We start from the raw sequence: 23,028 nt of genomic DNA, 5'->3' as shown, positions 1-23,028 counted from the left end.
AATTATGAGGTGTTTTTGTACTGCTTTCTTTAAATAGTCAATCTTTATTTAACAAATATTTATTGCAGATCTATCATGAATTAGGTACAACTGAAAGGTGTTTAAAAAATCATTATTATAACATAAATGAGAACTATAGAAAAAGTTAAAAGTACAAATGAGTAAAAAATGAGACATTTGATTAACATAACCTAAATTTTATCACTTAGAGACAACTAATATTACATATGATATAGAAAAAAACTAGATTTTACCTCCATTCTAATAATATATCTAATTTTTATCACACTTTATACCACCCTGTAACTTCCTTTTGTTATATCCATGGTATGTTTTTAGAGAGGAAAAACTAATTGAACAGAGCTTGCTAGATGAGGCAACTGAAACCCCAGCTCTAGTGCTTTTTCTCTTTCTTGCCCTAAGGATGTCAATTTTCAGGGGAAATCATTTTGGAGGTCATAAAAGCATGCCATCTGCTTATTTACCAAACACCCTAAACTGTGTATGCCAGGCACTGGGCTGAACCACAGAGTCTACTGAGATTATTGGAAGGGAGTAAAGGGATTTCCCTGTGCTAGAAGTATCTAGATTAGGGATTATATTTTGTCTTCTGTAAAATTACTAAACTAGAAATGATTGTTGAAAGGAGATGTGATTTTCAATCAAGCCAAGTGCATTCTGATGTAATTTTCATGGGCAAAAATACAGGAGGGCAAAGAACAGGAGTTATCAGGGATCCTACTGGGGGCTCAGTTCTAACTCAGAGAACGGGACAACTCTCCTCTGTCAGACAAGTTCCTGCTGCAGTAGGTCTTATGCTTCAAGTCCAGCCAAAATAAGCCTAATGCCAGCTCCTTAACAATTGCATTATTTAAAAAAATTCTTATACATATATAACATCTTATTTTAAAACATGAGTGTGTATGTATTTGTCCTTTGTAATAAGTTTTCTTTTTCATTTTTTTTGGTTTGATTTTCTCCTCCATTTCTAGTTCCAACAGAAGCCACATTAACAACTTAATATGAAGCCTTCCATTTTCCTTCTATTGCTTGTATAATCATATACAAACATACATATATAAGGATTTGCTTGTTATATGAAATTTTAAACATTCTGTATCTTGTTTTTCTTACTCAACAATATTTTGTGGAACACTCCCAAGTCACCTGGAGACACTCTAAAGTCTACATAAGAGTCCATGGTGTAAATGTATCATAATTTTTCAACAACCCCCTCCTGGTGGGCATTCCTTAAATTCCAGCATTTTTGCCTATGAGCAATGCTGCTATAAATTCTCCTGCACTCTTAGCCTCTGAATTTGTATGCTCATTCCTTTGGGAAAATGGAGCTCTGTAGGAGCTTGGAAAAACAGCTTCCACATCCCTGGAACTTGGGAATTCCAACACTCTAAATATCAGATGCTGGTTGCAGAACAAGATCTTGGTATGGTCCTCTTTCTACCATCTTAACCCAAGATACCATCATCTCTTATGTGGACACTGCAATGGCCTCTTATTTGATCTCTATGTTAGCTTTCTAGTGCTATTCTAATCCATCCTGCACATGGCAGTTGCAGAAATCTTTTAGAAACAAATTTGATAATATCACTCCTCTGCCTAGAGCCTTCAGTAATTCCTGATTATACCTAGACTAAAGTCCAGAATCTACCAAGTCTCACAAGGACAGGTATGTTCTAAACCTTCCCACCTTGCTAATAGCATCTCATATTCTTTCCCACCTTGCCCACCATACCTTAGCCACCTTGGCCTTCAATCTCTGCCAAGTTTTTTTTTTTCCTCTGGGATTGCATACTTGCTATTCCCTCTGCTGGACTTCCCTTGACTTCCATGCCTCTTCCTCAGAAAGATTTTCTAGTCATCTATCTAGACTAGTACCCTCTGTTATTCCCTTTCAAAGGACTCCATCTCTTTCTTCCCAGCAATTACCACAGTCTGATTTGCTTTTGTTCATTGTGTTTCTAGTCTCTTATCTACCTGCATCTAGAATGGCAAGACCGTATCTGTCTTATTCTCAACTGCACTGACATGGCACTTGGCACATGGAAGAGCTCTATAAATGTTCAAGTGGCACAAAACTGCTTTCCCTCTAGTTCCTAGAGCACTGCCTAGAATGTAAGAGATACTACCCAAAGCAGTCTATAGATTCAACACAATTCCTATCAAAACACCAATGGCATTTTTCATAGAACTACAACAAATAAATTAAAAATGTATGTGGGACTACAAAAGACCCTGAACAGCCACAGCAATCTTGAAAAAGAACAGACTTAGAGGTATCATACTACCTGATATATCAAACTATACTACAGGGCTACAGTAATCAAAACAGCATGGTACTGGCATAAAAACAGACACATAGATCAATGGAACACAATAGAGAGCCCAGAAATAAACCCATGGCTACATGGTCAATTAATATTTGACAAAGGAAGCAAGAACATACAATGGGTTAACGACAGTCTATTCAATAAATGGTGGTGGGAAAATTGGACAGATAAATAAAAAAAAATGAAACTAGACTACCTTCTTACACCACACACAAGAATAAACTCAAAATGGATTAAAGATATATATTAGACTCAAAACCATAAAAATCCTAGAATAAAACATAGGCAATAAAATCTCAGACATTCCATTCAACAATATTTTTTATATATCTTCTCAGGCAAGGGAAACAAAAGAAAAAAATTTAAAAATGGGACTACATCAAATTAAAATATTTTGTATAGAAAAGGAAACCATCAACAAAATGAAAAGATAACCCCTAAATGGAAGAAGGTATTTTTCCAGTGATTCAATAAGGGGTTAAATCCAAAATGTACAAAGGACTCATACAACTCAATGCCAGAAAAATAAATAATCCAATTAAAAAATGGGCAAAGGATCTGAACAGACACTTCTCATAAGAGGACATACAGATAGCCAATAGGCGTAGGAAAAGATGCTCAACATCACTAATCATTAGAGAAATGCACATTCAAACCACAATCAAATATCACCTCACACCTGTTAGATGGCTATAATAAATAAATCAACAAACAAGTGTTGGTGGAGATATAGAGAAAAAAGAACCCTCATGCATTGTTGGAAAGCAGTATGGAGTTTCCTCAGAAAATTAAAAGTGAAATTGCCTTATGACCCAGTGATTTCACTTCTGACCACTTATCTAAAGAAACCCAAAATACTGATTCGAAAGAACATATGTAGTATTATTTTCAATAGCCAAAATATTAAAGCAACCCAATACCCATCAGTAGACGAGTGGATAAAAAAAGTGGTGGTACATATATACAATGGAATATTGCTCAATCATAAAAAGAATGAAATCTTACCATTTGTGATGGCATGGATGGGCCTACAGAGTATTATACTAACTGAAATAAGCCAGTCATAGGAGACAAATACCATGTGATTTCACTTACATGTGGGTTCTAAAGAACAAAATAAATGAACAAACAAAACTGAAACAGACTCATTGATACAGAGAATAGACTGATGGTTCCCAGAGGGGAAGGGGATTGAGGGTCTGGGTGAGAAAAAGGTGAAGGGATTAAAAAGTACAAATGGGGCCCTGGCCAGGTGGCTCAGTTGGTTGGAGCATCCTTCCGTACACCAAAAGACTGCAGTTTCTATTCCCTGTCAGGGCACATACCTAGGTTGTGGGTTTGATCCCCAGTCGGGGTACACACAGGAGGCAATCAATTGATGTTTCTCTTTCTCCCTCTCTGTCTCTCTTCCTCTCTCTCTAAAAATCAATAAACATACCCTTGAGTGAAGATTTAAAAAAGAAGTACAAATTGGTAGTTACAAAATAGGCATGGGGATGTAAAGCACAGCATAGGGAATATAGCCAGTAATATTGTAATAACTATGTATGGTGCCAGATGGGTACTGGAAATATCGGGGGAAACAGTAAAGTATATGACTGCCTTACCATGTGCTATACACCAGAAGCTGATACAAAATAATATTGAATGTAAACGGTAACTGAAATATTTTTTTTAAAATTTAAAGAGACACTGAATCTCTGTTGACTGAGAAATTGGATTAATTCTGAGACTGGATAGCTATGTTGTACACAGCTAATGTCTGGAGAAGTTCCCTCTTATTTATTAAAACTACATGTGTTAAGAGTTAACTGATTGTGGAGCAAGAGAGAGGGGAAGATTTTTCTATTTTACTTTTAAAATTTTTATAGTGCAAGAACCTTTAAAAAATTTTAGGTGTCTGATACAGCATTGTGAACTATTAGAACAATGTTATACAGCACATCTCTAGCACTTACTCATCATGTATAACGGAAACTTCATGCCTGTTAATAGCAATTTCCCATGTCCTCCTCTCCCTAGCCCCTGGCAACCACCCTTCTACTCTCTGATTCTATGAGTTTGATTATTTTAGATAACCTAATATAAGTGGAGTCCTTTTATATTTGTCCTTTTGTGACTGGCTAATTTACCTGGCATAATGTCTTCAAGACTCATTTTTGTCACATATCACAGGATTTTCTTCATTTTAAGGCTGAATAATATTCTACTGTAAGTATATACCACATTTTCTTTATCCATTCATCCATCAGTAGACTTCTTAGGTTATTTCCACATCTTGTGCTGTAATGAGCATTAGAGTGCTAATATCTCTTCCAGGTCCTAATTTCAATTCTTCTCGATAAAAACCCCAAAGTGAGAGTGCTGTATCATATGGTAGTTGTTTTTTTTTAATTTTTGAGGAACCTCCATAGTGTTTTCCACAGTAGCTACACCATTTTGCATTCCCACAAACACTGTACAAGGGTTCCTCCTCATTGAAGAATTAAGAAATTCTCTTACTCTTGCCATTTGCTTTATAAATAAGTAAAAAATATTTTAAAAATATGAACAAACAGAAACTTTCTATAGGTGAATTTAGTAAAACATTGAGCCTTCAGTGCAATACACAGCAATCAAGTCATTAGGGTCTCCTGGTCCGTGCCACCTCCTACCCCCAAAGCTCTGCGTGCCATGGGCTCTTGAAAATTTTCTCCCCAAAATTTTCAGAAGCCTCCCTTTAGCATCTCAGGATCCTACTCTTATTCATTTCTGAAAATATAAAAGGTGCCCTCTTCATTGTTTTTCTATCAAAATAGGTAACACAAGGCCCTGGCTGGTGTGGCTCAGTGGATTGAGTACCAGCCTGTGAACCAAAGGGTGTCCAGTTCAATTCCCAGTCAGGGCACATGCCTGGGTTGTGGGTCAGGTCCCCAGTAGGGGGCACATGAGAAGCAACCACACATTGATATTTTTCTTCCTCTCTTTATCCCTCCCTTCTCCTCTGTCTAAAAATAAGTAAATAAAATCCTTGAAAACAAAAACAAAAACAAAATAGGTAACATGTTTATTATATAGAATTACTACAAGTAAAAAGTGAAAGTCTCTCCTTAATCTAACCATCCCCTAGAAAAAATACACTTTATAATTTTGTTTAATACCTGCAGCATATATATGTAAAATATCAAAATATATGTATATATTTTACATAAATGTGATCATACTAGACATAATGTTTTATAATCCTTTGTTTCACTTGATAATAATACGCCATGGACAAGTTCCTATGCAGATTTATTTTATCCATTTAAGTGACTACAAAAGGGTACTATATATGGATATGTCATAACTTACTTAAACAATCACATATTCATGAGTATTTAGGCTTTCTAATATTTCACTGTTGTAAATATGTTATAGTGTACTTGCATCTTTGTACTCTTTCTTGCCTTGGGATAACTTTCTTGGGGTAAAATGTTTGGTGAGAAGGCAAATATATTTTATGAGTGGAGATATACTCTAAAAGACAGGAAAATGTTCATATAGCAGTTCATAATAGCCCCAAATTGGAAACAACTCAAATGTCCATTAACTATAGAAGGGCTAGATAAATGTCAGTGTATTCATGCAAAGGAATGCTGCATTGCAATGAAAGAATGAACTACTGTTACATGCAACAACATAGATAAATCTCAGATAATACTGTGAAAGAAGTCAGAAAAAAAAAGGACACACACCAATCGCAAAAACTGGCAACACTAATCTATGGTGATAGATGTAGAAGGAGTGTTGTCATTTGAGAGGATAGTTATCAACTGGGAGAGTGGACAAGGGAGATTTTTAGGGTGCTGGGAATGTTCTGTACTTTCATCTAGATGAAGAGCTCATAGGTGTATCCCTTAAAAACTATCAAACTCTGGCCTTAAAATATGCACATTTTTTGCAGGTATGCTAGATTTCAATTTTAAAAATGGAGGTGAGCACATTTTAAATATCCATACATATCTTGTCAGATTCTCTTTCAATAAGGTTGGATCCCTTTACAGGTGTAAGAGATAATTTTTTTTTACCCCAGAGCTTAAAGTATGTTCTATTTTCTATGAGTCCCAGTAGTGGTCCTTTATATGCCCATCTAAACAGGGTTATTCATTACTTCCAAAGCCTGGAAGTATTTTCTTTCCAAACTCCTGAACCATGCCTGCATCCTCAATCTTCCTAAAATCATCACCGTTTTCCTGTACTATAGAAATATGAGTTTATGGACCATAAATCTCAAAGGCATGTAAAGATTTTTTTAAAAGATGATCTTTAAGCTTGGAAAAAAGCTTCGAGAATACCAGAGGCAAGCATCCTGCCCCGTCCACATGGGAACCCACCAAACTACTTTCAGGTCTCTGAACACACTTTACTCTTTCCCATTGCCAAACTGTGCATGCTGGTCTTCTCCCTACAATATCCCGAACACCGGTGTTCTTCCTGTGAATACACAACATTCCAGGCACTCTGTCAGGTCCCCAAATGAAAAAGTGAAAATGTACACCATCTCTGCCTTCCAGAGCCTCAGGGCATATGGGAAAACGGACAAGTCAACTATAAAGACAAACACATTCACATCAGCCAAATTGATGCAGTTTTAACCTACATAGAGATGCAATCCATTCCTGTTCAGTTTAATTGAGCTGGTTTAAGTACAGCAGTCTATCCTCTCTCCAAGTTTTTTCTTGTTTTTATGATATCAATTACCCACCTCCCTCCCTGCTCCCCCAACTTCAAAGAATCTCTCAGAGTGCCTTTTGTCCACTCTGACATGGCTTCTGAAACAGTGCTCATTAAAATCACCAGGAACCTCCTAACTGCCAAAATCAATAGTCTTTTTTTTTCATTCCACCTCTTTCTTGATTTTTGGCTGCATATCATTCATTCATTTGTTCAATATTTACTGATTACCAACTATATTCTAAGCAGTGACCAAAACAGATGAAAATCCCTGTCCTCTAGTGGAAGGCAGCAGAACTCCAACAAATAACAGGTAGTATGATGGATGGTAACAAGTGCTATAAAAACAAAGCCCACATATACAGGGGTGGGCAAAAGGAAGTTTACAGTTGTTTGGAAAAAGACATGCAAGTTACGATTTTTACAGTAACTTTATTAACTCAAAAGAATGTCACAATGCCACAGTGCACTTAGATACAATCTCTTCAGTGCTCAAGTTGCCAGCCCTCATTATTTACACATTCTTGTAGTCTACTTGCTATACTCTTTGGCATAGAGTTCTTTATTGTCATCAGTTTCTTGGCATCCCCCTCTTATGCAGTGAATCATGTACATATCCACAGTACGTGGTTTCTGTGAAGAGGCTTTATCTTTGACAACACCTCCAAAGAAGTCCACTGGGGTGGGAGGTCTGGTGATTGTAGTAGCCATGCCATTGGCTCGTCAACATATCCACCTGCTGGGTACACCAACTGTAAACCTACATTTGCTCACTTCTCTATAGCGCCTCTGTGCAGATTAGAGAAACCCACAGAATAGGCATAGTTCATTTCTAATTCCTTTCAAACCTGATGCAACTTATTTCAGGGGTCATTTTATCATGAGAACCGCTGCCTGGTAATGTAACTGACATTCCACCTTTACCAGGTTTCCAGGGAAACAAATCCAGAACAATAATCTAAAGCCAAATTTTCCCATAAAGGAAGAAAAAGGGTATCTTAAATTATTTTCCAAAAATCCAATCAAAAACATACTGATAGTACTCTGGGGGAAAAAAAAAGATAAAATGAAGCATTGTAATAATAGAAAGAACAGGCATTACAGTCTAGTCTCAAGGTTCTGCTCCAAACTAAATGCTTGACTTGTTCCCCAGCCCCCCATTTTAACTTCACTACTCATTCTAAATTGTATTACTAGATATTAGGTTGGCTCTGCCCTGGCAGGAAGCATTTCAGAGGCAGAAGTAGCATCAGTTGCAGGGCTATTTGTCTCTTCCATATGTATCTGTATTTGCTTTCCATACTTCTAAACAGACTTGACCTCTGACACTTGTGTGGCATTCACTCCCAGCCACTGCCCTGTGTAGGCTCATGGTTCTACTTTAATCTCTAGTTTTCATGTACTTTTTGTTTTAAGATTAAGGGCTCTAATGTGGAATTCATAGGACCACTTCAAGGGATAATGATAACTTTAAAATTGTATGCAAAGATTTTGGCATACATTTATATGTCCATTTTTTTGCTTAGAAGATGTTTAGTTTTTATCACATTCTTCAGAGAGTCTGCTGATCCCTTAAAGAGTTAAGAATGAACAGTTTATTGAAGACATTATGTGAAGTGGAAAAAGCCAGTCATAAAAGGACAAAATATTATATGATTCCATTTATATGAGGTAACTGAAATAGTCAAATTCATAGCAACAGAAAGTAGAATGGTGGTTGCCAGGGGCTGAGGGGAAAGAGGACCAGGGAGTTAGTACTTAGTTTAATGGGTGGAGTTTCTGTTTTGGAAGATGAAAAAGTTCTGGAGATAGATCATGGTGATGGTTGCACAATAAGGTAAATGTACTTAATTTCATAGACCTCTATACCTAAAAGTAGTTGAAATGGTACTTTTCTATTATGTAAATGAGTATTTTACCACACATGCAAAAAGAATGATTGGTCTTGACAGCCTCAATATTTTGCTTTTAGCTGTCGTCTTGACTTTAAAGGTTGTGATTTAGAGTTCTCTCTTAAAATAGAATCAATTAAGCAGTATGCAATTATGCAATACTATTATATAAGAAATCGAAAATAAAATGAACATGGCCTCCTATTATAAACACCTGAATCAAAATTGAAGTTATAACCCTGTCCTTTATATTTTTTAAAAATTTCTAAGATAATCATGTTACTTTCTACATGCACACACATACATACACATTTCTCTTGGTAGCACAGCAGAAACCAAGACTTAGAATGAGATTCAAGTGCAAACCCTGCTGTCTGAACTGGGAAAGTATCTATTAGTCTCTTTTTTAAACAGCTATGCTCCAGAATAAGGCCATGTATTTCTCCTCCCCAATTCCAGGACTAGTTTATTCATATTATATTCACTTTATTCACTCTATCTACCTGTCTATCTTTTTTGAAAGTCTTCCTTGTGTCAGGGCCTAGATGGTAGTTTTCCTGTCTGTATATGTTCTTCAGAAATTCACTTTATTGGGTTTACTATCTAAGAGGGCCTCTTAAAACCCTTAGAAAAGTCTCTTCTAGAGTGGAATATTGCTTATACCAACATGCATTGGAATTCAACCCCAAAAAATAAAGTGTCAATGGAATGGAGTGGTAGAGTTTAGGGTGAGTTTTTTCCCTTGATTTATACATATTATATAATGCAAAATAAACCCTTAATCTTACTCATAATGCTTCATTTTTAATCCCAATAATTAAATTGAATGACAAAACCATCTTCTTCTTTCAGTACCCAAGCAAGATACACGGCTCAAAATCAGATGGTTCAAGTTTCCTCCTGTCGCTATGGGAGGTCACTCTTTAAATGTTTTTAAGAAAAAGACAATCCTGATCCTACTCTTGGGGTAGGGCTTTCAAGATTCAATCCGTCAGATGTTCCTTTTCCAGAGTGGGCCCCAAGGCAACTCTGGAGGGAAATGCTGACTTGGCTTTAGGAATTCCTGACTTTGCCTTTAGGTACAGGTGGGATGCCCTCCCACTGAGATCAAACTCTGTGATTAGCTCCCTAATTAGCACAGTAGGAGCCAACCTTACTTTGTAAACTTTTACTTGATTGGTTTCTATAACCTGTGGGTCCATATTTAGGCAGCAACTCAGAACAGAAACATTCTAGGACATCATCAGAGAACATTGCCTCAAAAAGTCAGCTCCTCATCTTTCATTTGCTAGCTTAGATAATCAAAATTTGTGGAAGATTATTTGAAGAACATATGTCAATCCCCTCTCCCAACTACTCAATTCTTCCATCAAGATGAGAATCAAAAATCTATATTGCCTCAGTCCATGACAAAATTGCCGTCACTAAGTTAGCTTATAATATTATGCCTCTGGGTTAAAGTTACTATAAAAAATTTAAAATTGCTATTAATGAGTATGATCAAAGACATTGTCTAGCAAAATCCTTTATAAAATATCCTTGGGATTCAATTTTGGAATAACTCTGCTTTGGCCTAGGACTGGATATGTTGGATATAATGAAAATTACGTATCTGATTATGTCTTATTTTTCCCCTTGGCTACTATGAAACTCAGAGCTAAATATACACACAAATACATACATATGTAAACAAACAAACAAATATTTTAATGTCCTTCAATTCCAGTTCCCTACTGAATTTGTTTATACCCTTTTTGTTTATATAAATGGTACAACATAATCTTTCTGAAAATTCCTAAATCACCAAATAAATAATTCTCTACAGATGTTCATTCTTCCTTTTTGATATTTTTTATTTGCTTACAAATTGGACTCAATTTACAATTTAAGAATTAGATCATCAGTGCTAAATGCAATTGTGACAAAAATTACCAAACTGAAAAGTCTCTGTGATTTGAGAATACCCAGGCTAACTGGTTTTGGAAATAATTAAAATACAATTACATTTTTGTATTGCTAATAATTATGCCTCAAGATGCAGGACTTCACAGTGGTAACTATCTGCAGGAGTGAAGGCCTAGAATGAGGTCTGTTTGGAGAAAGAACTAACTCCACCTGGTGCTATGGCATGTTAACTTTTCGTTCTTTGCAGGGATATACTGGAGCTGGCTCTTACCCATTCATGAGAGCTAATTGTTAAAAATTTCAGGAGTTTTTTGAGTCAGCTGATGTCAGATTGATAATTTAAAATAGGCCATGGTGGGAATATTTACACCATGAAAATTGGCAAATTCTTTAAATTAGCCCCTCCATCTCCAGAGAGTTGGTTGTAAGACATTCATCACTTCACTTCTGTTTGTCTGGCTTATCACTCACAGCAGCGATGAGATAAGATATCTCTGTCTTCATTGTATAAAGGAGAAAACAGATTTTAAGAATCTTTAGGATTTAGGGAGAAATCACAAAGGGCACCAAAAAAAATTTCCGAAAAAAAAAAAAAAGCCCTGCCAAAACAGGAATAGGTAGAGTACTCACCCTAAGGGCTATATTCAGAGAAGACGGGCCCTATTCAGAGGAAGGCAATCTACAGATATTGCCAAATTGAGGTTCAGAAGGCTGTGAGGATTGTTTCAATGAGAGACTAAGGGACAAAACAAAAAAGCCTCCAGGGGACATTCAAGGCTCTTCCACCCTTTTTCAATTTCACCTCTCCCTACCTTGGTTGGAGGCATCACATTCAACAGCAGGAAATTCTGCTGCAACCACCACCACCATTCCTCCCCAACACCCGCCCCAGAAGGAAGCATTTAAGCTTGAAAGCAAGAATTGGTTGCATGTTTCCCAGGGCTCAAAGCTTTCTGAAAAATTAAAAAGTCAACAGACAAGAGTAGATTCCTTTTTCTTCATATGTACTTCCTAGCAGTGACTGGAATGGAATGGGAGGTCCCCAGCATCCCTAGCCACCTCCCTCCCTCCCATTCATGGCACCATCCTCTCTTCTAGTAGTTGGATCCAAGGCAAGGACCTTGCCCTAAAAAAAAAAAACCAACATGGGCAGCCTGTGCTAGCTCAGCGATAGGGCAACCAAGTGAGGTTCTAGTTTGTTCTGAATTTGGGTTTGGAGCCAATTAAAAACCAAGTTTTATTCTTCCACTCATTGTTCTGTTATGTATTTGCCTCAGAAACCTTGAGAGGAGGGGAAACTGTGGTTTGGGCCATGGTTAAAGTAAGCACAGATGACCTTGCCCAATGTTGTTTTCCCAGAGACCAAGGGATGAAGAGTTTACAGAGTTCACAAGTGGCAAAGCCAGGATTAAAACCAGGTGTGATTACTATAGGGCCTGTGCTGTGTCCAAGGAGCTCTTTCTGTGACATTAGGCTGGGCCCAGAGACCCGGGGAGAAATTCTCCTGCCAGAGTCCTGGAGGAGAGTTAAAACTTCCTCCTCTCATGCTGATCTGTTTTCTGAAAAAGGGAGAAAAAGGGTGAAAGCAGACAAAAGCCCCTGATTCTTTGAATGTCTTAAGTGATAATGCATATATAGTGCTTAGTCAATAACTGGCACTTGACTGATGGTAGCTAATTTTGCAATATGCTGCTATACTATGATTAAGCTAACACTTGGTCTCCAGAACGAGAATATGAAATTTGAATAATGAATAGATCAAGGAGCACCTGTTCTACCTCTGCTCAAATATTTTATCTTATTTTGGAGCAATTAAGAAAAGGAATTTGGAGTTGGGATTCAAATAGCCCTGCAACTCTTCAAAGTGTCATGAAAATTAATCTATCTTCAGTGTTCCCTTGGGGTTTTCTCAATTTCTACTTCCTAAATGTCTTCATAGAGGAAAGTCTTAGCTAAGACATCTAACTGCTGCTTCTCCTTTTCTGATAACTGAGAAGGTACCTATGGCAGATCCTAATGGGTTCCTGCCAAACAGCCAGCCTCCTTCTTCTCACTTACAGATTCCTGATTTTACTCAGGTAGGAGAAAGCAATGTTCTCAGGGAAGACTCTCCACTTCCAGAGGATGAACAATGATTAGTCTAAATCAACCATGGTAATACATTCCCCTTATCTTAGATTGGTTTAGAGGTGTACATTTCACTAAATTCTAGCCAATGGTATCTATAAAGATATTTGTTGGCACTTCTGCAAAATTGAAGATGTATGCAAGAGAAACTTTCCTTCTTGCCTGCTTTGGCTTTGCATGTGAAGACATAATGCTGAGAGCAATGGCTGCCATCTTAGCACCACAAAAAGATATTGGAAAAGCAGATCTTCTGTCCTTATATTATTAAGCCAAATAACTAACCCTAAATTATCTACCTCAAGGTTTATCATTATATGAGAGCAAAATAAATCCTATTAGTTAAACTCTTTGTAGGCACATATTTATAATTTGCAGCCAAAAACCATCCTAACCAATATACCTTATCATTTCACAAACTTACCCCAAATTGTCCTTGAAGTTGCGGCAAGAAAATCTCATTGAAGGCACAGCGGGAGTAAGGGCATTGACTGGTGTTGAAGAGTGCAATGACACTTTTCTGGCATTCTTCAAAGTTTCCAGTGCCCAGGATTTCTAATTGATTGAATGGAAGAGGCTTCTTAAATTTCCAGGTGCAGGTGCTGTTGTAAAGGTCATTTACATTCATTACCCTGCTATATCCATGGTTGAAACATGGGTCCTGGATGGTTCTATTTGTAGCCTGCATGGAAAAATCACTTGAAAGGGTCATGTGAAAATGCTTTGGGTACAAAAGCACCAGCCTGACTTCATTAATGTGTCAGAATTGTACCACCTCCCAGCACTCAGCATTGGCATCAGTATACCTCCGTCCTGCCTTTTTCAGCCTTGGGAATAGTCAGATTTGTATAACAGGCACTAGAAATGGTATCAGATATAAATAAATTTTCTCCAGTCATAGAAAGCTAATACAGCTCAAGCTGGGCAGAGAAATGCCATTGGTTCGGAATGTTTCCTAGTGGTTAGTTCTAATCACCTGTTTAGAAGCAGATTCACAAAAAACCAGAAAGATTCTTAAAATTCTGAGCCTGAAGTAGTTCTGCAGGAGTTGGATCTATGCCCCCACCTCCACCTCCAAGCTAAAAGTCAGAAGCTCCAAGAGCTGGAAGTGCTTTAGAATATTTAAACCAATATCAAAACGGTTTTCAGCCCACAACCCAGTATGTCCAAGCGAAGAAAAGGGAATGCTATAGCTTAGAGGCTTAATGGAGCCTTGGTGCTCAGCAGGCATCTCTCTCAGTAGCTCCCACTCCAGTGGAAGTCATCGTAGGGATAGTGCTTCTGAGAACCAGAGGGTGAGCTTTGAAGGAGAGCAGAGAATTGGTTGTCCTTTTAGTGGAGACAAGAAACAGCTGGATATGACATCCTTGCTCTGCATTTGTTTATCAGGGTGTGGCTGATACATAATTGCAAGTATGTTTAACCTTTCTTGCTTTCAAAATGCAGAAAGCATCTAGGGACAAGATTTGAAGTATTGATCCATAAACTTGGTGTATTCCCTGCAGCCTTTTTTTCTCTCCTCCTCTCCAGGTTGTTTTCAACAACCCTGTTTTCTGCAGTTTGTAGGAGATGGAGATTAAGAAGTGGTAAAGAGGTTATAAATTGCACACACCCTTCCTTGTAACAATACCCTTGCATGTAATTTTCATTGTCAACCCCAAGACTGGGGGTGAGAAATTATTTCCCAAGAAAGGATCTAAGTTGTGTTCTTGGAGATAGTGCAGTAAACAAATATAGTGGGTGATGTCTGGAGAGAACAATTCATAAGGGTTTACCAGATGTACTTAGATATGCTGCCTGAAAAAGTTTGGAAAGTACAGTAACCAACTTCAGGTCAATTACTGAAGTATAAAAAGAAAACAACAGGATGTGGGGGCTGGTGGCCCAGATGTGTGCAGGGTGGGTCTGGATTCAGTTATACTTGCCTGAATGTCTTTGGCTATTTTCTGCAGGAGTGCTTGATCCTTTCCGTAGCACAAGAAACTGTGTGTGTATACATTGTAGTCCTTGCCATACAGACGAAAGTACAGAGCATTTTGTGGAGACTCAGTTGCCTGGTTTTGGGGCACAAAAGTGATTTGCGTAGAGGCTCCCCCAAGGTCTAAAGCTCCATAAGTTTCCTGACTCTCATTGCCATATGACATCAGGTTGAGCCACCTCAGTTTCTGAAAGAGAGTACAGTTACTGGTGAGTACACTGTCCAGGTAGAAGTCTCTGGACACCTTGTGTCTTAAACTGTTTCCTGGACTCAGGAACCTCCTAATGTGAAGGAGCCGAGTCTTGAGGGTGACACAAAGCTCACGAGAGGTTCCTGAATCCACATCAGATCAACAGGAAGAAAAGAGGGGCCTCAAACACAGAGCTCAGACTGCAGCCATATAGAAGCTGTACAGTGTTGATGAATACAGGATTTGGGGCTGGAAAACTCAAGTTCAGATCCTCATTCATTTGCTCATTAGCCATGTAAACTTGAGCAGAATAATTAACCTTCTCTAGGCCTCAATTTGGGACTCTAAAATGAGAAAACACCTCATATGGTTGTTCTGAAGACTAAATTATACAGTACATGGAAAATGCTTAGTATAGCACAAGACACATAGCACTAGGCAAATATTAGCTATTGTAATTTTTAATGATAGATTTTTTTATGTCTCTCTAAAATAAAGACATGGCTTCCTTATTCTCCAATAGTAAAAGTTCTTTTAAGAGAGTTATGCCTCTGATGATCCTTGCAAATGTGGGGGGAAATTAATTTGTTCACTTATCCATCACTCACTCTGGCTAGCAAACCAAGTACTGCCTGAGATAGCAATGGCATTGGCTCCAAGGGAGCCACTCCAGGGGTGCTGTAAAATAATCAATCACCTTAGTGAATTTTCCCAGCAGATAGTTGACAGTGATCCAGCCATAGGCACCTTCCTCTCCACCAGAGATGATTCTGGCACCCCTGAAGTCAAAGGGGTAGCTGTCGAGGACATCTCTTATCACAGCCAGGACATTGTCCGCCACCCATTCGTTTTCAAGTCTACACAAAGGGAAGAGCTGAGGTTACTGGTTTGTTTTCAATAAATGCACTTATGTATTTCAGCCACAGCTTCTAGTCAGTTCTCCTAGGAAGTGAATCATAACTCACTGGAATAAACAGAATAATGGAGCTACCCACCCATGGGTGCCTGAGGGGCCCTCCTTTTAGGTGAGGCACAACTATTTTTTTTGTCCCCCTCTCTCCAAATCCAAATCCTTCCAATCTTTAAATAGGTTTGTCTTCCTAAAATAACATTTCGTTGTTGTTTCCTGGCTCCAAAAACTTATCCAGGTACTTTTAATTACTGTGGTGGTCATAGATGGGTATTTTCTGATCACCACACTTAGAACTAATACTGTATTTTTTCTGACTATAAGATATACCTCCCCAATTTGGGAGTAAAATGGGGGTGCATCTTATAGCCTGAATGTAGCTTACATGGCTTGCTGTGGGGGGAGGGGGAATGGCAGTGGAGCAGGGTCACAGGTTATTAAATATTTTACCACATTTTTTGCTTCAAAAATTATTTTCCTATTTTCCTCCTCTAAAACCTAGGTGCATCTTATGGTCCTAAAAATGCAGTATGTCACAAGCTATTGCTAGTGACTACTAGCTGGTTACATATCCAGGCTCTGCTTGAGGTTCTTAATTAGGTCTATCATAGACACCAGGTGGCAAATGTCCTAGGATAGATGTGCAATGCCCATTGGTGCTAGACTTGGAAAAAATCTTCCTCATATTGTGCCTCAGTTCTCGGGTATGTCTAAGACCTTGAGACATAAAGGAAGAATCTTCTAGAATTGTCATAATGAAAATGGGATGCAGTTGTCTCCAAGATACAGAGTACTCAACACTGAGAGCCTCAGGGTGATAGGATACTACCTTCCAACTGGCATTAGACTCCTGTAATCTCTCATCTGTATGAATTCCATACCCTACAAACTGGCCCCCTTATCCCTAGTTTTCCTTCTCTCTAGCTCACCTTCTCTGCTAGTGGCACCAGTTGTGTAACACCACTTAATGGCTTCTTATTATCTCCAGATAAACTCCAAAATCCCTAGCATGCCCTACAAGGCACTGTGTGATCTAGAACCTGCCTTCTCAGAATCTCACTCAGAATCCTGACTTTACCACTTACCAGGCATGACCCTGGGTAACTTATTTAACATTTGTAAGTCACAGCTTCTCTACCTGGTTAATGATAGTTAATAATGCCTCTTACTCCATAGAGTTAGTATGATTAAAGCATAGTCAAAAGAACATAGTAATGGCTCAACAAATACAAGCTGCTAATATTATTACTACTACTATTATTATTTTTACTATCTGCACCCTATGTTCTATCTATAGTCCCCTGAACTACAGTCCTGGTATCTCGCATATTCCTGCCTTTGCATTTCTATTAGAATGTAAGCTCCAGGAAGGCAGGGACTTTGTCCTCTTCACTGTATCCCCAGCACTAAGAACAGTGCCTGAAACATAACAGTTGCCCAAAAAACATAGAATGCACAATGTCTGCTCTGCCTGTGATGCCCTTGCCTACCCTTCAACTCCTCCTTCAGGACTCAGCTCACATGTCCCCTCCTCTGGAGAATCCTCCTGACCTCCTCCCATTCTGGGCAGGGCAAAGTGTGCTCCTGCAGCAACTCTGAGCAGCCTGCTATTAAAACATTGATCACCCTGTCTTGAAACTTTGACCTCCTTGAGGACTGAAATAATTGGGTTGGTCAAAAATTTTGTTTAGTTTTTCCCATAAAATAAAAGACATTTTTCACTTTCACTGATAACTTTATTGGTTTGGATATTTTGAGTATGTCAGCTCTCTCCCACATTGTCCTGTATAACAGGACATTGTCCGGTATAACATTGATTGTTCTCATTTCGTGTCTTGATTTGATTTCTATCAACTTCAACTGGTCTACCCAACCATGGAGCATTGTCCAGTGAGAAATCTCTAGCACAAAACTTCACAAACCACCTTTGACACGTTCGATCAGTCACAGCACCTTCTCCATACACTGTACAAATCTTTTTTGTGTGTTTCAGTTGCATTTTTACCTTTCTTGAAATAATAAAGCATAGTATGCCAATAATGTTGCATATTTTCTTCCATCTTCAATATTAAAATGACCATGCAAAAATTTACCAATTTTGATGTTTTTTTTTTTAAATGTGTGCTGATATGACAGCTGTCACAATACAATCTAACAAAATTGCTTTGGATGATGTTAAAGACAGCTAAGCATTACTAGAGCCATCTTATGGAAGAAAAACCAAATGAACTTTTTTGCCAATTGAATACCTACTTCCATATCCTCAGACAGGGTGGTCAGTCATGGTGCAGCACATGCAGCATGAATGAATGAACAAAAAAGCAAATGAATGAATGAATCATAGTGAACACAAATGCTAAGTGGTGACTAATAAAGATGTGCTAGTTGTGAATATTTGTGTCTTGGGACATCTGTGACTCTCCTTCGGTCATACCTCTTTCAGAGATTGAACGGCTAAATCTGTAGCCCCAAATCCCAGAGTATATGAGGTCTGTCCGGAAAAAGTCTAGCCATTATTAATATAATGAGAATGGTTTGCATGACACTGATGTAACCTGGCAGCCACAGAGAGTGGACTGCAATGAGCATGCCTGAACAATGACCACTTCGCTGTACTAGTCAGTGGGGGCAGTAGATGCTGTTGAGTGAACATGGGTACAGTGTGGCCATCCCATTCAAAATGACTGAGTGAGTAGAGCAACGAATCTGCCTCAAATTTTCCATTAAGCTTGACCATTCCTCCACAGACACTATTCAGATGGTTCAGAAGGCTTTTGGGGACAATGCAATGCACAACAATGCACCCACTCATGCATCGCATCTTGTACAGAGTTTTTTGGTGAAACATCCAATCACTCAGGGTGACTCAGCCCCCCTACATCTCAGATTTGACACCCTACAACTTCTGGCTTTTCCCAAAACTAAAATCACCTTTGAAAGGGAAGAGATTTCAGACTGTCAGTGAGATTCAGGAAAATACGATGGGGCAGCTGATGGAGATTCCAACAAAGGATTTTGCAGAGTGATTTGAAGAATGGAAGAGACACTGAGAAAACTGTGAGGTCCCAAGGTGCCTACTTTGAAGGGGACTGGGGCATCGATGTCCTATGCACAATGTTTCTTGTATCTTTATCTTCTTCAATAAATGTCCCTATTTTTCATATTACATGTCTGGATACTTTCTGGACAGGCCTCGCATAGGCTTGATCTTTCTCTCTTTGTGCCCTCGCTCCCTTGAAGTTCCTGGGGGAGAAGGGCAAGTGGGAATTTTTTAAAAACATACTTAAACTCCCAAGTTACACATACTGAATTTGGGAGTTTTACCCACTTACTGAGATTCGGGATATTTAGAATTGTAGGTGTTAGGGAACTGTGGCACTCTCCCTACATGTTGCTATACCTCAGCAACCGCATGCCCGCAGTAGCTCCCAGGTAAACAGGTGTCTCGTGGTGCTGGGATATTGGAATCACTTTCCTGGCTTTTTCCATGCATGCAGTCAGATAAATGTCCAAGTCACTTGTTTTGTGAGCATATTGTGAGATTCCAGGACCTAGAAAAAGATGTAGAAGCAGATGACAATATATTTTTTTAAGTATAGAATACACTGTGACCATATTACAGCAAAAGACTGGTGTTTTCTAATAAACTTCAAGAAGACAATTTCTTAATGTGATTATGCATTAGTTTGTTCACTTAGAGGGTAACTTACTGAACCAACGTTGCCTTAGTAGGGGACTTACTTTCAGACCTCAGGCTGGGTCTGTTCGCTGTTCAATAATATTGCCACTGGATGGCGCAATTTTCACATGCAATTGCATAACCTTTCTAACAGGTTCAGATATTAATGGAATTTTATAGGTAACTACTCCATGAAGCTACTTTTTGATGTTTCTTCCACAAAACTATAATTAACCACACTAATTCCTAGAAGATCTAAATGGATGGAAATGACATTTAAACACACAACTTAAAATAAGGACCAGGCACATTGGCTTTTACTGAAAAGATAGGAACTGCAACTAACTAGCTATGTGATCATAGCTGGACCCCTAACACTTCTGAAGCAGTTTCTTCCATGTCCCCTCAGTGATTTTTCCACTCTGATGACCTACCTCCCTAGTAATACTGTTTTCCCAGTATTAGAGCAAAACTAATTGTTGCTATGGAAAGGATTAGAGCCAAGATTCCTTAAGCTTTTGAAGTTAACACTTAACAATTTCAGTTCACTTTAAAATGAACATCCACACCGTCGAGTGCTTTATAGTGATAATTTGGTTTAAAGATAATTATCCGGATACGTTATCCTTATCATTCACAGGTTTTTAAACAACCTGGTTACTTAACAGTAATGAGAAAATCAGCTCAAAGTTATCAACTAATTGTTTTAATTTAAAATGTCTGGCCTTCAACATGGGTGGGGCCCAGCCGCTGTGCTTTAACAAGCCCTCCAAAGGGTTCAAACTTGAGAACCACTGGCTAAGACATGAGTTTGAAGTTGGGCAGATCTCCCTTTGCATCCCTGTCCTATCACTTACTAGCTCAAGCAAGCTGAAACAAGTGGCATAACATCTCTCAACCACAGTGCCCTCATTTTAAATAATGGCTATAATAATACATACCTCAGAGGGAGATCATGAAGATGAAATAACATTTTTAGTGCTTTAGGTTGGTGCACAGCACACAGAAGTGTCCTGTTGATGGGAGGTACTATTACTCAGTTATTTTTAAGTTTATGCTTCAAGGGCTCAATCATTTAATGATTTCAAATTATTTTTATAATGATAACAAAATAACAATAGCAGCTCCACAATGTACTTCTCTCGAGTTGCTTTCCTTCGTGTGCTCCACTTGCCATATGCGTGTCACGTCCCACTGTCCCCCTCTTCCCGTTTCCTTCATCTTACCTTTTACCTTGCACTCGTGTATCTGATTCACCACCCCTGTGTCATTCTCCTTTTCTGCTGGCCACTTATAGATGTACAAAGTTGTGTGAGAAGAGCCTGCATCCAGCACAATCCCATACTGAGGGCAAAACAAACCAAGAACTTATCAGCATTACATTGTTCTTCTCCATATTCAGCTTGCAAGAGAAAAAAAGATAAAGACAAAAGTTTTCAAAAATATGAGGAGAAACTATTTTAATTCAAGAGGAACATGGAAGGCAGGGGTAGGGCAGGCTGCCTAGAGTTGCCCTGGTCACAAGACCCACCAGAAGTCCAGAACTCCCACCCACTCTAGCATAGTTGCTCTCAATATTGGCCGCACATTAGAAATATCCAGACCTTGCAAGGGTGGGGCCTGAGCATCAGTTTTGTTTAGAAGCTTCTTGGTGGTTCTCATGAGCAGCTAGTTTCTGAACCATGAGCTGAAGTGGTTGAGACAATATGGAGGGAATAGAGAGTCATTAATTTAGTAGTTCCCAAACTGTATCCACATAAAAATCATTAGAATTACCTGGAGAGCTTCAAAGGCTACTGATGCCTATCTGCCACCACACAGATGTATAATTTAATTGGTCTGTTATGTGGTTTGGGCTTTGGAAGAGAGACATGAAAAATACTTGCATTCTTTTTTATTATAAGTGTAACTATAAATTGTGCCCAATAAATTTTAAGAGATATGAACTTGAACTTCATGTTTGGGGCTCTTAAGAAGAGTAGGGGGTGATGAAAGGAAGAAAGAATGTTGGGGTGGGGGAAGACAGTTAGAACTATATGGTCAGAGAATAGGAGAAAAACAAAGTCCCCAGCTCACGTTTCGTGAGTATATTAAGTGTACCAGGCAGGTGTGTTATGAAGTATTTTATAAGAATTACCCAATTTAACCCTCAGAACAGTGCTATAAATTAGGAATTATTTTTATCCCCTCTGCATAGGCAAGAAATTAAAGCACAAAAGGTTATGTAATTTACTCAACAGACACAGCTAATTGGTGACAGAACTTGGATTTAAATCAGACTTAAGAACTTATGATCCTTATATAGAGAAATATAGGACCAAGGACTAGATAATAGTTTTCATATTGGTGCCCCCCTTTTAAATTAGACTTTCTATGTTTTTTAAATGATATTTTATTGATTATGTTTACAGTTGCCCTGATTTTCCCTTTTTGCCCCCCTCCACACAGCACCCCCCACTCCCTGAAGCAATCCCCACACCATTGTTCATGTCCATGGATCATGCATATAATCCTTTGCTACTCCATTTCCTACACTGTATTTTACAATCCCCATGGCTATTCTGTAACTGCTATTTGTAGTTCTTAATCCCCTCACCTCTTCACCCATTCCCCCCACACACCCCTCCCACCTGACAACCATAAAAATGCTCTTTGTATTCATGATTCTGTCTCTGTTCTTGTTTGCTTAATTTCCTTTTAGATTCAAATGTTGATAGATATGTATTTATTGCCATTTTATTTTTCATAGTTTTGATCTTCTTTTTCTTAAATAGGTCCCTTTAACATTTCATATAATAATGGTTTAATGATGATGAACTCCTTTAGTTTTTTTTGTCTGGAAGCTCTTCATCTGCTCTTTGATTCTAATTAATAGTTTTGCTATGTAGAGCAATCTTGTCTATAGGTCCTTGCTTTTCATGATTTTGAATATTTCTTGCCAATCCCTTCTAGCCTGCAAAGTTTGTTTTGAGAAATCAGCTGACAGTCTTATGGGAACTACCCTGTAGGTAACTAACTGCTTTTTCTCTTGCTGTTTTTAAGATTCTCTCTTTATTTTTAACCTTTGGCATTTTAATTATGATGTGTCTTGGTGTGGGCCTCTTTGCATCCATCTTCTTTGGGATTCTGTGTTTCCTGAACTTGCATATCTATTTCCTTCATCAAATTAGGGAATTTTTCTTTCATTATTTTTTCCAATAGGTTTCCAATTTCTGGCTCTTTCTTTTCTCCTTCCAGCACCTCTGTGTATGATGGGAATGTTGGACCTCTTGAAGCTGTCCCAGAGGCTGCTTTTACTTTCCTCATT

General features: G+C 38.4%; 1 protein-coding gene across 4 annotated transcripts in view; it reads right to left on the bottom strand.

Annotated features, from left to right (window-relative positions):
• Positions 1–23,028, bottom strand: part of ENTPD1 (ectonucleoside triphosphate diphosphohydrolase 1) — a 103,108-nt gene that overhangs the window by 10,357 nt on the left and 69,723 nt on the right. For all 4 annotated transcript variants that reach the window (XM_028513331.2, XM_036027071.1, XM_036027069.1 and 1 more), the window contains 5 exons: positions 20,948–21,065; positions 19,443–19,593; positions 15,830–15,989; positions 14,890–15,129; positions 13,389–13,646 (listed from right to left, as the gene is read on the bottom strand). In XM_028513331.2, the coding sequence (XP_028369132.1) occupies positions 13,389–13,646; positions 14,890–15,129; positions 15,830–15,989; positions 19,443–19,593; positions 20,948–21,065 (927 nt within the window). The remainder of the gene's footprint in view (positions 1–13,388; positions 13,647–14,889; positions 15,130–15,829; positions 15,990–19,442; positions 19,594–20,947; positions 21,066–23,028) is intronic.

Source organism: Phyllostomus discolor, chromosome 5 (genome assembly GCF_004126475.2).
Source record: "Phyllostomus discolor isolate MPI-MPIP mPhyDis1 chromosome 5, mPhyDis1.pri.v3, whole genome shotgun sequence".
NCBI lineage: Eukaryota > Metazoa > Chordata > Mammalia > Chiroptera > Phyllostomidae > Phyllostomus > Phyllostomus discolor.
This window is presented reverse-complemented; position numbering and strand designations above follow the sequence as displayed.